At 47.1% G+C, this 14,555-nt stretch overlaps 1 protein-coding gene across 2 annotated transcripts in view; it reads right to left on the reverse strand.

Moving 5' to 3' along the window:
* Nucleotides 1–6,821: 6,821 nt before the first annotated feature.
* Nucleotides 6,822–14,555, reverse strand: part of ZDHHC19 (zinc finger DHHC-type palmitoyltransferase 19) — a 38,323-nt gene continuing 30,589 nt past the window's right edge. The window contains exons 6-7 of one of the 2 annotated variants that reach the window (XM_032336427.1): nucleotides 7,517–7,689; nucleotides 6,822–7,338 (exon numbers count right to left, since the gene is read on the reverse strand). In XM_032336427.1, coding sequence (XP_032192318.1) covers nucleotides 7,321–7,338; nucleotides 7,517–7,689 — 191 coding nt within the window. In that variant the 3' untranslated portion in view covers nucleotides 6,822–7,320. Of the gene's footprint in view, nucleotides 7,342–7,516; nucleotides 7,690–14,555 lie in introns of both variants that reach the window. The other variant, XM_032336416.1, reaches the window with a different exon arrangement.

Consider the following 14,555-nt stretch of genomic DNA (forward strand, 5'->3'; position numbering starts at 1 on the left):
TAATGCCCAGCTGGCAAAAAGATCACATTTCAAAAAAAGATGTGCAGAATTAAGTTGAGGAACTAAGCCAGGACATTGCCACCTCGCCAGGACAGGCCTGAGCAGAGGGAAGGAGGAAATGCAGACAGCCATCAGGACGGCTGGAATGCACGTTCCAGAAACAGCCCTGGGGCCCACAGAAGCCAGAGAGGTGGGTGGGAGATGGAATCCCAGCAAGCCAGGGCACACTCTGCCCAGCAGCTGGCCCAACCTCCTCATTTCATAGGTAGAAGACTGAGAAGTGACTCACTTGCTCAAAATCATGTAGAGAAGGAGAAGGTGATGACGCTGGCAGATCAGTGACAGTTAGGTCAAGGCTGGAAGGTCTTTCACGAACTTCAGAAGGGCGAAGGTGAGTCTCACTGACAGCTGCTGGAGTGGGTTCGGGGGAGGATTTGGAAAACCCCTGGAGAGTTCTCAGCCCTGGGTCTGGAGCTGAGCCTTGGCTGCAAGCCACAGATGGGGAGGCAAGAACAACCAAGAAGAAAAACTAATAGGACTCTGACATGCGCCTTCTGGGGCCAGAGCAGGGGTGGCCAAAGAGGTGGACATCTCTACCCCGACCTCTCTTCTTAGGCTTCCAAAGTTACTGGCCAGCCCCGTCAACTCCACTACGAGGCAGGAGCAAGGCACAGCTGGCTCACCATTAGCCAATCAACAGACATCTGTGGGGTCCCCTCCGGGGTGTGCGGCCCCTCCCTCCACTCACTCCTCTTTCCCCCTCACTTCCTCCCCTCCATGCATGCAGACAGGCTGGATCGGTTTGCACTGACACTGTAAAGGCCCTCTTGGTCACGTTTACCTCACTCCAGATGTGGCCCACATTCACCTGGGCACCTGCCACAGCCTCCTCACTGGTCCCCTGCTTCCCACCTCTGCCCTGCCATCCTCCTCCACGTAGCCAGCAACTAGAGGGTACTCAAACACAAATCCAGTCATCACACTCTCCTAAAAAATTAGGCCTGGCTCTCCAGAGCCTTCAAGATACAGCACCAGCTCCCTGGGAGAGCAGGTAAGTCCTTCGGGAATGGGCCTTTCCCCCATTAGCCTTGCATCTTACCCTTGGCTGTGTTGTTTCCAGAACCCACCAAGACTTTTCACACATCTGACGTTTATACATACTTTTCCTTTGCCTGGGATGCTCTAATACCTCCTGGTCCACCTGGGATATCTCCCACTCATCTTTTAAGTCTCAATCCAAAGCTGCTGCTTCTGGGAAGCCCCCTCTGATCTCCTCAGGCAGAGGCTGGCATTTCTTCTCTGCAGCTCCTGCGACAGCCCGCTCTGGCCTTTCCCTATACTCAGAGCGTATGTGCTAATTACCCATTTGCCTATTGTGGTAGGCGGGCTCTGGTAGGATGGTTCGCCATGATCCTTGCCTCTTGGGGTCTCTCCTGTGTAATGCCCTCCCCTCAAGTGTGAGCTCAGCTCAGTAACCTCTGTGTAACGACAAGAATCCAGCAGAAGTTAAGGGATATCTCTTCGGAGATTGGTTTCAAAAGGAGTGTCTGTGACTTTTGACTTGGTCGCCCTCCCTCTCTCTCTCTCTCTCTCTCTCTCTCTGTCTCTTAGACCCCTCTCATTCTGGAGGAAGCCAGTTGCCACTTGGCATAGTCCGAGGGTAGGGCCCATGCGGTAAGGAACAGAGGTCTCTAGCCAACAGTCAGTAAGGACTTGAGGTGAGTCCATGGCCACCTGAGTGACGTGGAAGCAGATTCTTCCTCAGTCAAGCCTCTGAGGTGACTTTGGTGCCTGGTAACACTTGGTTGGTTTTACTGTGGGACACTCCGAGTCAGAGGCACCTGGCTAAGCTGTCCCCAGGGGCCTGCCCCATGGAAACTGACATAACAAATGATTGTTGTTTTAAGCCTTTAACTTTTGGGGAAATTTGTTACACAAATACCCAATATACATCTTCTCCACTGGCCTTAGACCTCCTTGGGGACTGATGTATTCATCTTTGGGTCAGCTAGGGCAGCTCACTGGGGACAACGAAAAGATACTACAAGTTTTGAGGATGAAAAAAAAATTGAAATAATTTAAATAAAGGTTACATAAGAAAGGCTCCTGAATCAGAACAGCATCAGCCTTCTCCACAGCAATCCTGGAAGTTAGAATGCAACGGAACCAGGTCTTCAAAATTCTGAGGGAAATGATATCCAGCCCCCAGCGATGAAGTGGGAGAGTGAAACATTGTCAGAAAAGATCTAAAAAATTTACCTTCTGTGTACCCATCCATTGTCTCAGGAAGCTACGCAAGGGTGTGCTCTGACAAAACAAAGATGTAAACCAAGAAAGAAGAGAGAATGGGATTCAGCAGCTGAGAGCCAATAAAGGGAGGCGCAAAGGGACTGTCTAGCTGATGGTGAGGGAAGAGCAAAGAACAGCAGCTGTGGCTGAGGCCTGGAGGGGGAAGCATCCAGACCCAAGTAGGTCATCCCACTGACCAAGGAAGGGATGGTTCTGCTCAGGAAGACACAACTCTGAGACCAGCTAGTGTAACGGGCATATTGATTGGAGATTTATACGCAGATTGGGGAGTGGTTGGGATTGAATGGGTAACAGATATATGGAATACTAAGCAAATGAGAAAAGCAAGGTCATTATTAACTCCAGCAAAAACAATATGTTGTACAGGAAAAAGTAATCATAGTATACTAGGTAAGCCATGAATAGAGTTTACAAAGTCAAAACATAAACAGTGAAAGTTGATCTAAAGAAAATTGCAACGTAACTAAATTGGGAGGAAGGGGGGGCTGGGAAGTGTATTGTGTGGTGGGGATAGGGAAAGCCAAATAAGCTAAATCCTAATCTTCCATAATGGGAAGTCAATTAGCTGGAATTAGCTGGAGAAGTGGAAAGCGATTGCCTCTGAGGAGTTGGAAATGGGGTCTGAGTTGCAAGAGATAACTTTTGCTTAACAAGTCTTACAGAACTACTCAACTCATCAAACTGTGTGTAAGTATAATGCTTTTAAAAATTAAACTTAAATTAAAGTCTGCTGGGGAGCCTGGGTGGCTCAGATGGTTAGGCATCTGCCTTCAACTCAGGTCAAGATCTCCAGATACTGGGATGGAGCTCTGGTCACTACTTGGCAGGGAGTTGGCTTCTCCCTCTCCCTCTGCCCCTCTGCCCACTCATGCTTGCACACTCTCTCTCTGGTGAAAAAATAAAATCTTTAAAAATTAAAAAAAAAAAGAAGTCTACCACAATTTCTACATATAGAATATGCTCTGTAAGCATCAACCATTACTATCTCCTCCATATGATGTCTTCATCAGACAGCTTGCCTTACTCACAGGTGGTTGTGATGTGTTAGGAAACTTGACTGCAGATGATGAAGCCTAATCTCAAACTGGTGAACTCATAAAAGGGGATTGTATTTTGTCATGTCACAAATAAGCTTCAGTCATGGCTGGACCCAGGTGTTTACATGGCGCCAGCAGATATCTTTCTGTCTCCATTTCTTGGCTCTCTGTCCATGTTGACCTCATTCTCAAGCTGGCTCCTCTCACACTTTGTTAAGCTGGTCTCCAGCACCAGCTCTCCAGGTTTCAATCCTGCCAGCTTCGTGAGCCTAGCAGAAAGAGAGGGTCTCTTCCTGGTAGTTGCAACAAAATGCCTAGGAAGGACACTCACGGATCTGGCTTGGGTCACATGCCCATCCCTAAACAGATTACGATGGCCGAAGGGATAGCACACTGTGGCCAAGCCTGAGTCATATGCCCACCCCTTGAACCATGGACAAAGCGAGGTTGAAATGGTCTCGAAAGGGAAATCTGGGTGTTGCTACTAGAAAAAGGATGAATGCTGTAAAACAGTTGTGCCCTCACCTGAAGCCTGGGGACCCCTGCTTGCCATCATCAGTGAGGAGCCGTGAGTTAGGAACCTTCTCTTAGAATACTATATAACTAACTGGCCTGGGTCCCTCTGCTTCACAAGAGCCATTTGGTATTTAAAGACATATCCTATGTTCCCACATCTTCCTGTCTCCAGGGAAACAAGCCAAGATTCCCCAGTTTTCCTTGCATGACTGTTTCTAGACACCTCACCTTCCTGGTTCTCTTTCCCTGGATGCTGAGTAGTGTCAAATACTAAAACATGATATCCAGACTTGAATGAAACTCCTGACCAGCCCAAATGCCCATGGGTGACCCATGCATTAGCTATTGCCTTGACTGCAATGCATTTTTGGCTCACAGTCAGCTTTGGCCAATGCCGTTCAGTACATGAGCTGTCGTTAAGCCAGGGGTTCTTCATTCTGCATTCGTGCAGCTGGTTCTTTGAACCTAATGAAAAGAATTTTTCTTTGCTAAATCCCAGCTTGTAGAGTTTGGCCCATTATTGCAGTTAGTTGACATGTTTTTGAATACAGATCCTATCTTCGGCACTGAGCATCTCTCCAGGTTTTGCATAATCCACCTATTTGACTGGCAGACCTACTCTTGATTTTCATCCCAGAGGATAATAGGATAAATCAGGGTCAGGGATAAAGCCCTCTGTCCTACTACCCAAGTCCACATGATATCTTGTGGTTTTGCAATCAGCTATGGAGCAACCAAGTTGTTTCGGTTGTTTTAGTTTCCTAGGGCTACCAAAACACATTACCACAAACTGGGTAGCTTCCAACAACAGAAATTCATTCATGCACAGTTCTGGAGGCCAGAGGTCCTAAGTTGAGGTGTCAATAGGGCCACACTCCTTCCGAAGACTCTAGAGAAGAACCCTTCCTTGCCTCTTGCTAGCCTTCCTTGGTTGTCGGCAATCCTTCACATTCCTTGGCTTTCGCTGCATCCCACCATCTCCGCCTCCATCTTTACGTGCCATTCTTCTCTCCGTGTGTGTCTTCTATGTGTTTCTGTGTCCAAATTTGCCTCTTCTTGTATGATACGAGTAAGTGGATTTAATGCTCACCCTGTTCCAGTATGAGTTCATCCTGACTAGATTACATCCACAAAGACCCTATTTCCAAATGATGTCACACTCACAGGTACCAGGGTGAGGACTTCCAGCATACCTTTTTGGGGGACCCAGTTCAATCTATGACACAAGCAGTATCAGGCTTCACCTCCCACATCTCCGTCTTGACCTCCAAGCTCTATAGAGCATCTCTTTCAGAAGCTTTGCCACAATCCAGATGGCCACGGGAGGCCATGCGCCCAACCCCCATAAGCAGTCAACCTGATCTACTCACACTGTCTGGGGTGGTGGTTGTCGCCTGGAGCTGTGTATGGGCTATCCAGTCCCTTTCCACTTTTCAGAGATTCTGATCGACTCTCCACCTTGGAGAAGGCCAAGATCTCCTGGGCGGTGGGGGAGGCAGTAGAGAGAGGTAGTTGGAGGAAGGAGGCCATAGTGTGGCAGGATGAGGAGCTTGGATTTTGGAAAGAGACAGACCTGCGACTTTGGGCCAGCTTATTCATTCCCTTGCAATCCATTTGCTTCACCTGTAACATGTGAGTGAAGTGACGGCCCAGGATAGTAGAAGTTCCTGCCACTGCTGTTGCTCCTGTTAGCTGCTGGGGATCTGGGCTGATCTAGATCCAGATCTTCAGTTTCCCCTGAGGCATGTTCCTTGACCGGCTAAACCCTTTTCAGGCTTCTGCACCTGAAAAAATGAGAAACCTGACTCTCAGGGTGTTGTGAGCTCTGAGTAGACCCAGGGCAGAGCCTGGGGCACAATCAAAGCGGTACAGATCTTTGCTGCTTTCCTTTCCCCTCTTCTCCTGTGAACAAAGGAAGTAATGTTTGTCCGACATGACCTATTCTCAGGAAACTCAGGTGGCTCCCTTACAATCACTCTGTTTTCTCTGCCCTTGGGGAGAGAGACCTTGGATTTTATTTTGAGCCTATCTTTGTAAAGTCTCTAAATTGTTTTTAGAGGGGCACCTGGGTGGCTCAGTGGGCTAAGCCTCTGCCTTTGGCTCAGGTCATGATCTCAGGGTCCTTGAATTGAGCCCCGCATCAGGCTCTTTGCTCAGCAGGGAGCCTGCTTTCCCTTCTCTCTCTGCCTGCCTCTGACTACTTCTGATCTCTGTCATATAAATAAATAAAATCTTAAAAAAAAGTTTTTAGAAACAAAATGATAATATTATATAGATAGATAGACAGATAGATAGATACACATATATCTATATTTCTCCACCAGGCCACTTGGTTCTTTAGGAAGCAGTCTTGAGTTACTATTTTTATCTTCATGCCCATTTTCCCCAGGCAACAAGTGAAGGCAGAGGGTTCAAAATGGCTCTGGTGGCCAGATCCTTTCTAGGGGTGATAGGGGTTGAACAGGGCTTCAACCCGCACCCTGAGATTCCAAGTCCTATGCTTTGCCTTTACACACAAAAGATTAGATTTCTTTTTTCTTTTCTTTCCTTTTTAAAAAAGATTTTATTTATTTATTTGACAGACAGAGATCACAAGTAGGCAGAGAGGGAGAGAGGAGGAAGCAGGCTCCCTGCTGAGCAGAGAGCCCAATGTGAGGCTCAATCCCAGGACCCCGAGATCATGACCTGAGCCGAAGGCAGAGACTTTAACATACTGAGCCACCCAGGCGCCCCAAAAGATTAGATTTCTAAAAAAGAATTACATATGTAATTAAATAAGCTGAATTACATATGTAAACTAATTTTCTTTAAAAAAAAAAAAATCTGAACATTACTGGTAAAACTGAAGTTTCTTTTCCTGTCACTTTCCATCAGAACTTGTCCTTGTCTCCACATCCCCAGGGGTAACTATTATTTATGGGTTTGATGTGTATGCCCCAGAACTTCAGAAAACAGAGACATTTCCATTCCTTTATTTTTATACAAACCTATAAAAAATAGATTGTATTGTGTTTGGGGGGGTTGTTTTCAGGGAGATGGTAGCATGTATCACACATGGTTTGGCAACTTGGATTTTTTTGCCCCACAGCACATTTTGAGAGTTCTCCGGTTGAAACACCTACATCTGGTTTGTTCTTTGGCCTCAAAGGAGCTACGCTTAATGGACCGACCCTTCTTCCCCAGGTGGTAGCCTTCTGCCCCACCCCATTTCCCACTGCCTCTGAGGCCTGGAGGCTTTGTGGATAAGTCCTGAGGCACTTTTCAGGAAGCCTCTTGGGCTCACACTGGAAAGGTCAGAATCCTGGGGCATTCACTTTGAAAGCAGGACCACCTGCAGGCCGCAACTGTCTGGGTTCAAGATCAAGGACTTCCCCCACAGGCCACCTGCTGCAGAAGTAGGAAGGCCCAGGCAGAGCCCCAGGAACTTGCTGCAAACTTCGGGCCAGGCCTCCACAGTTCAGCTTGCCAACAGGACCTGCTAACAGTGGGAGATAAAAAGAGAAGTACAATAAACACGATAACTAGGCAGTTATTGAGTGAAACCCAGCAGTAAAATAATAAAAACAAACCAACTGATTACAGTGCAAACACAAAAACAAAGAGAGATTAGAGAGGCTTTTTTTGATGAGGCCTTGATCTAAATTAGGACTCACCAAGAACAAGGCCTGAGGTGGGTGGCAGGGAGCACCTCCCCATGGGAGTACTTCCTTTATCCTGCAAGAATTCATCCTTCCTCCTGGAATCAAGGCTGGGGTCCTACGGAGCCATCCATCGTCCCAGTCCCCGTTAGGGCAGTGAACCCCCAGCCCAAACTTCTTCCAGGTGGCTGCACATTTGAATCACCCAGGGAGATTTAAAAAACAAAGAAACAAACAATTTCCCAGTGGTTGGGGGCAAATGGCTTGGGGGGGATGAGGACTGTGAATTCACACCACATTAACTGAGAATTCTTGCAGATTTCCATGGTGTAAATACACTTCCCATGGCCCATTTAAATGGCCAAGCTGGTTGACCAACAGGCTTGGAAATTCATTCATTCAGTTTAGTGGCATCAACTGAGAACTCTTTGCCGCTTTTCTTGCTTTCCAAGAATTTCCAATATACATTATGATCACTGAAAAATCAACCAATCAAATTTTAATGTTATTTCTAGCCAAATAATTTGTAAAGCAATTTTCTTAAACCCCTTGCAGAAAGTTTACAGCAGAAAATATTCAACGTGGGCTGTAGGCATGTCTTACTGTGTTTGATATGATACGTGGGGGCTTCCACAAGAAAGTATTTCCAGGGCCTACAGAAAGAACACAGGAGAGAAGGGAGTCCCCACTGCAGGGAGGTGGACTAGAGAAGCAGCTCTCTGGCTACAGAAATCCTCACAAGACCCTTTCACACTGAAGGAAGCTTCCAAGCTTCTGAGATTCTAAAGTAACTTGCTCAAGGTCAAATGGTCAGGTCTTACTCAACTCAGGACTCCTGAGCCCAGGAGGCCTCTTTCCAAAACATACTGGGGCCTTCCGCATGGAGTCTGAGACCTCGGCTCAGGTCTGGAAGCTTTAAAGTTGGGGTACTCGCTCCCTTTGCTCCTTTCTTGACCTTCAGCCCTTCCCTGCAGGGGTTGACCTGGCAGACTGCAAGTTCATCCCACCTGAGCCATGAGTGCACAAGGTGGGGACTGTGAGCCCACAGGCTCCTGCCACCCAGAAGAAAATCTTAATTACCCATCTCCCAGCCACATCCCTGCAAGGCTTCCCAGAGAAGGAGAGGTACCTGTGGGGCAGGGGGCAGGGAAGCCGGGAAAGCTTTCAGATCGTCTACAAGGGTGAGGAGATAAGCCTGTGTGGTTGGGAGCCTGAGCTGCTGATCTCTAGGGCTCCCAGGTCATATAACCCAGTTGGTCGGCCAGGCAGGTAGCTGTTCCTACAAAGATGGGGGGATGCCCCCACACCTTGCGATGAGCTACTCCCCCCAGGAGCTCCTTACAGACCCCCCCCCCCCCCCGCTTCAGTGGCAAAACTACCGTCCAGGGCCCTTTTCCTGCACGGGGGAAGGTTGGGGACTCCCTGCATGGTGCAGGTCTCCTCAGACAAAGTGCAGCATTGTCTCAGTAGGAGTGAGCCGAGCAGAGAAAACAGTTGATTCCCTCGGGTATCATCTACTCTGGCCAGCTCTGCACTTGCTCAAGGCAGGGTGGAGAGGTAGCCCCAAATAGCCCTCAGGGTGGCCTGGGAGTTCTGGCTTCCAAGGTCAGCATTGCAGCTGAGAATCCTGGAGACGCTCTGCTCTATACCCTCTTTGGCATGTGTCCCCGGGGAAGGCCAGCTGGGCTTAGTGAGGAGGAAGAAAGGGCAGGCTCCCAGGGCCCTGGTGAGGGTGTCTGCTCCCCGAGGCAGCCTCTCCTGACTCTAAAATTCTATGTGGATTAAGAACATTCCATCTGGCAGGAGCAGATGGAATCGGGCGGGAGCATAATCAGGACACTGGATTTCAGATCTGGGGCTCTCCCTATATCAAGAAGAAAAATATAAAAGACAAAAAGGCCAGGAGAGAGGTGTATGATGAGAGAGAGAGAGAGTGTGTGTATGTGTGTGTGTGTGTGTGTAGTGTTTATGTGCCACATGATGTGGGGAGGGGATGCTGACTCAGTACGTGTGATAGGAAGGTGATTTTGCAAGGAGCAGATTCATCAAGGGAAATGGGAAATTGAAGTCAGAGGAGATGAGGGAACCTAACAGTAGTGCAAAAGAGGAGCAGAGAAAGACAGCGATGCCCTCCAGGCTCCCAGAGCACAACCCAGTCTGACAAAAGTCTACATAAGGAGCGAAGAGATCCTGCTGACAGCAGAGTTCCTTGAGGGCCTAAGGGCATCCCTCCCTCCCTGACCAAGAGCGAGAGCAGCTGGAAGTGCCCTCAGTCAGTCAGTCATTCAGTCAGCCCGTTGAGAACAGGGCTTCGAGCAACACAAAACCTGACTTGCAGGTACTTGAACAAATAGGGGTTTCTTTGTTTCACAGAGGGAAATATATGAAAGCGGCTGGGTCTGGTGCTCAGTAGCGTTGGGGCTGGCGTCTCTATGGTTCTCTTGGCTCTTCCTGTGGAAATAGTTACTCCGGTTTCAAATATCAGGAACCTTTTCGAAGTAGGAAGAAAGAGAAGGGAACGGAGCCAGGCAGCCTGTCCTAGGAGGCTCTTTCCATTTGTGTCCCATTGGCCGGAACTGGTCACATGGTCACCCCAGTCACAGGCACCCTGGGAACACAGAGCGCAGGCTTGTCAAGGGTGAGCCAAGGCAGGAAGCTGCTCCTAGGGAAGAAGAGGAAATGGATTTGGGGCAGGTAGGCACGCCCAGACCTGAGACTCTGAATGGCAAACATTTTCAGAAAAGACTAAATTAATATTCCCAAGCAGAGCTGAAAGAGTCTCCAGAAAACAGTGAGACCCCTCTTCGAGAATGGCGGTGCAAGACCCTGGAGGCCATCACTTCAGTCGTCACTGTCTCCTTTAATCTACACAGCGACCACCTGAGGTAACGGCTCTCACTGCTCCCACACGGCAGACCAGGAGGGAGAGTTTCTGGCTTTGCACATCAACGCTTTGCAGGATACATCTGAGCCAAGCTCTCACAGGCTCTAACGCAACTACTCCTCAGCCTTTGGGTCCTAAACGGTTTGCTCCATATAAGAAGCTGTACTCCGTCACTAAGTTACTGACCTCCAACCCTTCCCCAGGATCAAAACACCAGGAACGAGGCCTTTGAAGTCAAAGAGACCCGTGTGCAAATCTCCCCTCCTCTATTTGTCGTCATGGGGCTCTGGGCAAGCTACTGGGCTCTCCAGGCCTCCCAAACCTTGAGAGGCCACAGGATTAAACAGATGGTAGATTAGGGCATCCAGCGCAGTGCCCGGTTTTAATAATATCCACACCTTGCTAGATAGACACAGCCACGTGGAAATTCAGCCATGGACCCCCTCTGGTTTCTCCTATTTCCCCCACTCTTCCCTGACAAAATCAAACTCTGTCATCGGAATCTTCTCTTTGGGTTTCCTTTGCCACTAAACACGGACTTGGCTCGAAGTCCCCCGCAGCTCCTTCAGCTGACACTCACGGAGCACCTACCACACGCCGGGCACTCTGGCGGGTGGGAGGCCTGGTCCTGACCCATGGGGAGCTTCTGGTCCAGCTGCAGGCTGACATGGGCAGGCAAATAATTCTAAAACAAGGCAGGACATAGTGAGAGGTGTGCCGTGATCATTCAGGACACGGGGACTTCAGACGAGGCAGAGGCCATCCCAGCAGAGTGCGGTCTTACCATTCCTTCCCTAAGAAACAGCTCTCCAGGGCTGCTGTGGAAAAGGGGCCACCAGAGCTGGCTGTATAACTTGCAGGGCCCTTATAAAAAAAAATTTTTTTTTTAAAGTTTCACTAAGCCTTAAAGTGAGTGTGGGGCTGTTTGGAGCACAGGGCCCTTTGTGGCGTATGGATCACAGGACCCCGGGGCCAGCCCTTGGGCCCACCATTCCATGACACCCACGCTGGCCCGTCAGATGCCATAGAAACAGCAGCTGCCACCTCTAGGAGCTGTGGGCACAGGGCAGACTTTGTGGGAGATGGGCCCGCAGGCCTCCTCCAAGCTAGTGACCATGTGTCATGGCTCCTTACTTCTGCCTGAAGAGACTCATTTCTGTCTGATGAGAGTCACTGGGGGTGATGAAGGGTTCCACAAGCTGAAATGGACAGCAGTTTCCCCTCCGTGAGAAAGAGGTGCCCTGTGATTGTCTCAGGGTGGTTGACAATGGCCTGTCCTTCGCTGTGTCTCCTGCCTTACCACAAACCACCGGCAGAAGGTTCAGGAGCCAGGAAAAGGGATAGGAGCCCTCGATACTAGCAATCCCAAATAAAGAAAGTTCCAGAGATACTCTGCTCTCAGAGACAGATGCCATGGGCAGAAACTGAAATAGGGCATGTAATGAACAATATTGTACACATAAATATTCATTTGGTACCAGCATAAAAGTGAGGTAGCAAGTGATGTCCTTGGGTTGGTTGGGCTCTCCAGAAGTCAACTAGGCCTTTCCTCTGTCTCCAGCTATTCCAGGGCAAAAAGAGAAAGTTCTGTGATGCTCCCCATCAGTAGGGCATCAGTTACCTGGGAGGCCGTCTCACAGGTGTGGGGATGCCCAGGGCTGATATGGCTGCTTCCTACCCACTGCTCTGCTGCTCACTTATGACAGTATAGTACTGGCATAAAAATAGACACACAGATCAATAAAATAGAACAGAAAACTAGAATTAAACCCACAATTATATGGTTAGTTATCTTCAAGTAAGGAGGAATGAATATCCAATGGGGAAAAGAAAGTCTCTTCAACAAATGGTGCTGGGAAAACTGGACAGCCACATGCAAAAGAATGAAACTGGACCATTTTCTTGCACAATACAGTAAAAGAAACTCAAAATAGATTAAAGATCTAAATGTGAAACCTGAAACCATAAAAATCCTTGAAGAGAGCACAAGCAGTAATTTCTCTGTTATCGGTCCTACCAACATTTTTCTAGATATGCCTCCTGAGGCAAGGGAAATAAAAGCAAAAATAAACTATTGGGACTATATCACAATAAAAAGTTCCTGTGCAGCAAAGGAAACCATCAACAAAACTAGAAGGCAACCTATGGAATGGGAGAAGATATTTGGAAATGACATTTTTTAAAAGATTTATTTATTTATTTTAAAGAGAGAGAGAGATAGCACGCACACGAGCACAAATGGGGGAGGGGCCTTGGGAGAGGGAGAAAGAGAATCCTGGAGCAGACTCCCAGCTGAGTGAAGAGACCAGTGCAGGGCTTGACACGGGGCTCGATCTGAGGAGCCCAAGATCACGACCTGAGCCAAAACCGAGTCAGCTGCCTAACTGATTCAGATACCCAGGTACTCTTGCAAATGACATTTCTTTTTTTCTTTTTTTTTTTTTTACAGATTTTATTTATTTATTTGACAGAGAGAGATCACAAGTAGACAGAGAGAGAGAGAGAGAGAGAGAGAGGAGGAAGCAGGCTCCACGCTGAGCAGAGAGCCCGATGCAGGACTCGATCCCAGGACTTTGGGATCATGACCTGAGCCGAAGGCAGAGGCTCAACCCACTGAGCCACCCAGGCGCCCCGCAAATGACATTTCTGATAAAGGGTTAGTATCCAAAGTATATAAAGAACTGCTACAACTCAACACCCCAAAAACAATCTAATTTAAAAATGTGCAGATGACAAAAACAGACATAAAAAAGACGTAAAGATGGCCAACAGACACATGAAAAGTTGCTCATCATCCCTAATCATCAGGGAAATACAAATAAAAATTATCTATGAGATATTACCTCACATCTGTCAGACGGGCTAAAATAAAAAACACAAGAAACAACAAGTGTTGGTGAGGACATGGAGAAGAAGGAACGCTGTGCACCACTGGATGGAATGCAAATGGGTGCACCCACAGTGGAAGACAGTATGAAGATTCCTCAAAAAATTTAAAAATAGAGCTACCCTAGGATCCAGAAATAACACTGCTGGGTATTTACCCCGCAAAAAGGAAAATACTAATTCAAAGAGATATATGCACTATGTGTAAAGCACCATTATTTACAATGGAAGCAAGGATAAAGAAGATGTGGTACATATCTACAATGGAATATTTTTCAGCAATAAAAAAGAACTAAATCTTGCAATTTGCAACGACATGGATGGAGCTAGAAAGTATAAGACTAAAAGAAAGAAGTCAGTCAGAGAAAGACAAATGCCATATGATCTCACTCCAATGTGAAGTTTATGAAACAAAACAAATGAGCCAAGGGAAAAAAGAGACAAACCAAGAAATAAACTCGTAACTGTAGAAAATAAACTGATGGTTACCAGAGGGAACGTGGAGTGCGGATGGGGCTTGGAGGAAAGAAAGGATGGGGTAAAGAGTGCCCTTATCATGATAAAAAATAAAGTATAATAAACGTAACAACAGCAAAACAAACAAAGAAACAAAAAAACCCACTACTGAACCCTACCCCGAGAAGTGGTTTAGATGATAGATTTTATGTTGTATGTGTTTTATCACTTTTAAAAGTATTTGACACTTATTAAAAAGAAAAAATCTTAACAGTATTTTGTTGTTTTTCTGCATATAAAGGAAATATTTATTAAAATTCTTGAACTTACAGAAAAGTCTTAAGAGGGTGTGCCTGGGTGGCTCAGTGGTTGGGCCTCTGCCTTCGGTTCAGGTCATGATCCCAGGGTCCTGGGATCGAGCCCCGAGTCAGGTTCCTTACTTAGCAGGGAGCCTGCTTCTCCCTCTCCCTCTCCCCCTGCTTGTGTTCCCTCTCTCATTATGTATCTCTTTGTCAAATAAATAAGTAAAATCTTAAAAAAAAAAAAAAGGTCTAAAAGAGGCAAAGATATAATATATCCCACACATTATGTGAAAAAACTCAGAATGAAATAAAAATTACCACATCCCCACTCCCCAGAGACAACTGCTGCGAATACTTCCTTCTGTATGTTGACTATATACATGTGTATACATGTTTGTCCATCTACAACTTATTATCATTCAACAAGTATAACTCTATATGCTACCTTTACACTTGATGCATTATAAGTACTTCCAAAATCTTCTATAACATGACATTCATTTATTTTTTTAATGATTTTATTTAT

This window comes from Mustela erminea, chromosome 1, assembly GCF_009829155.1.
Source record: "Mustela erminea isolate mMusErm1 chromosome 1, mMusErm1.Pri, whole genome shotgun sequence".
In the NCBI taxonomy this organism is placed as follows: Eukaryota; Metazoa; Chordata; class Mammalia; order Carnivora; family Mustelidae; genus Mustela; species Mustela erminea.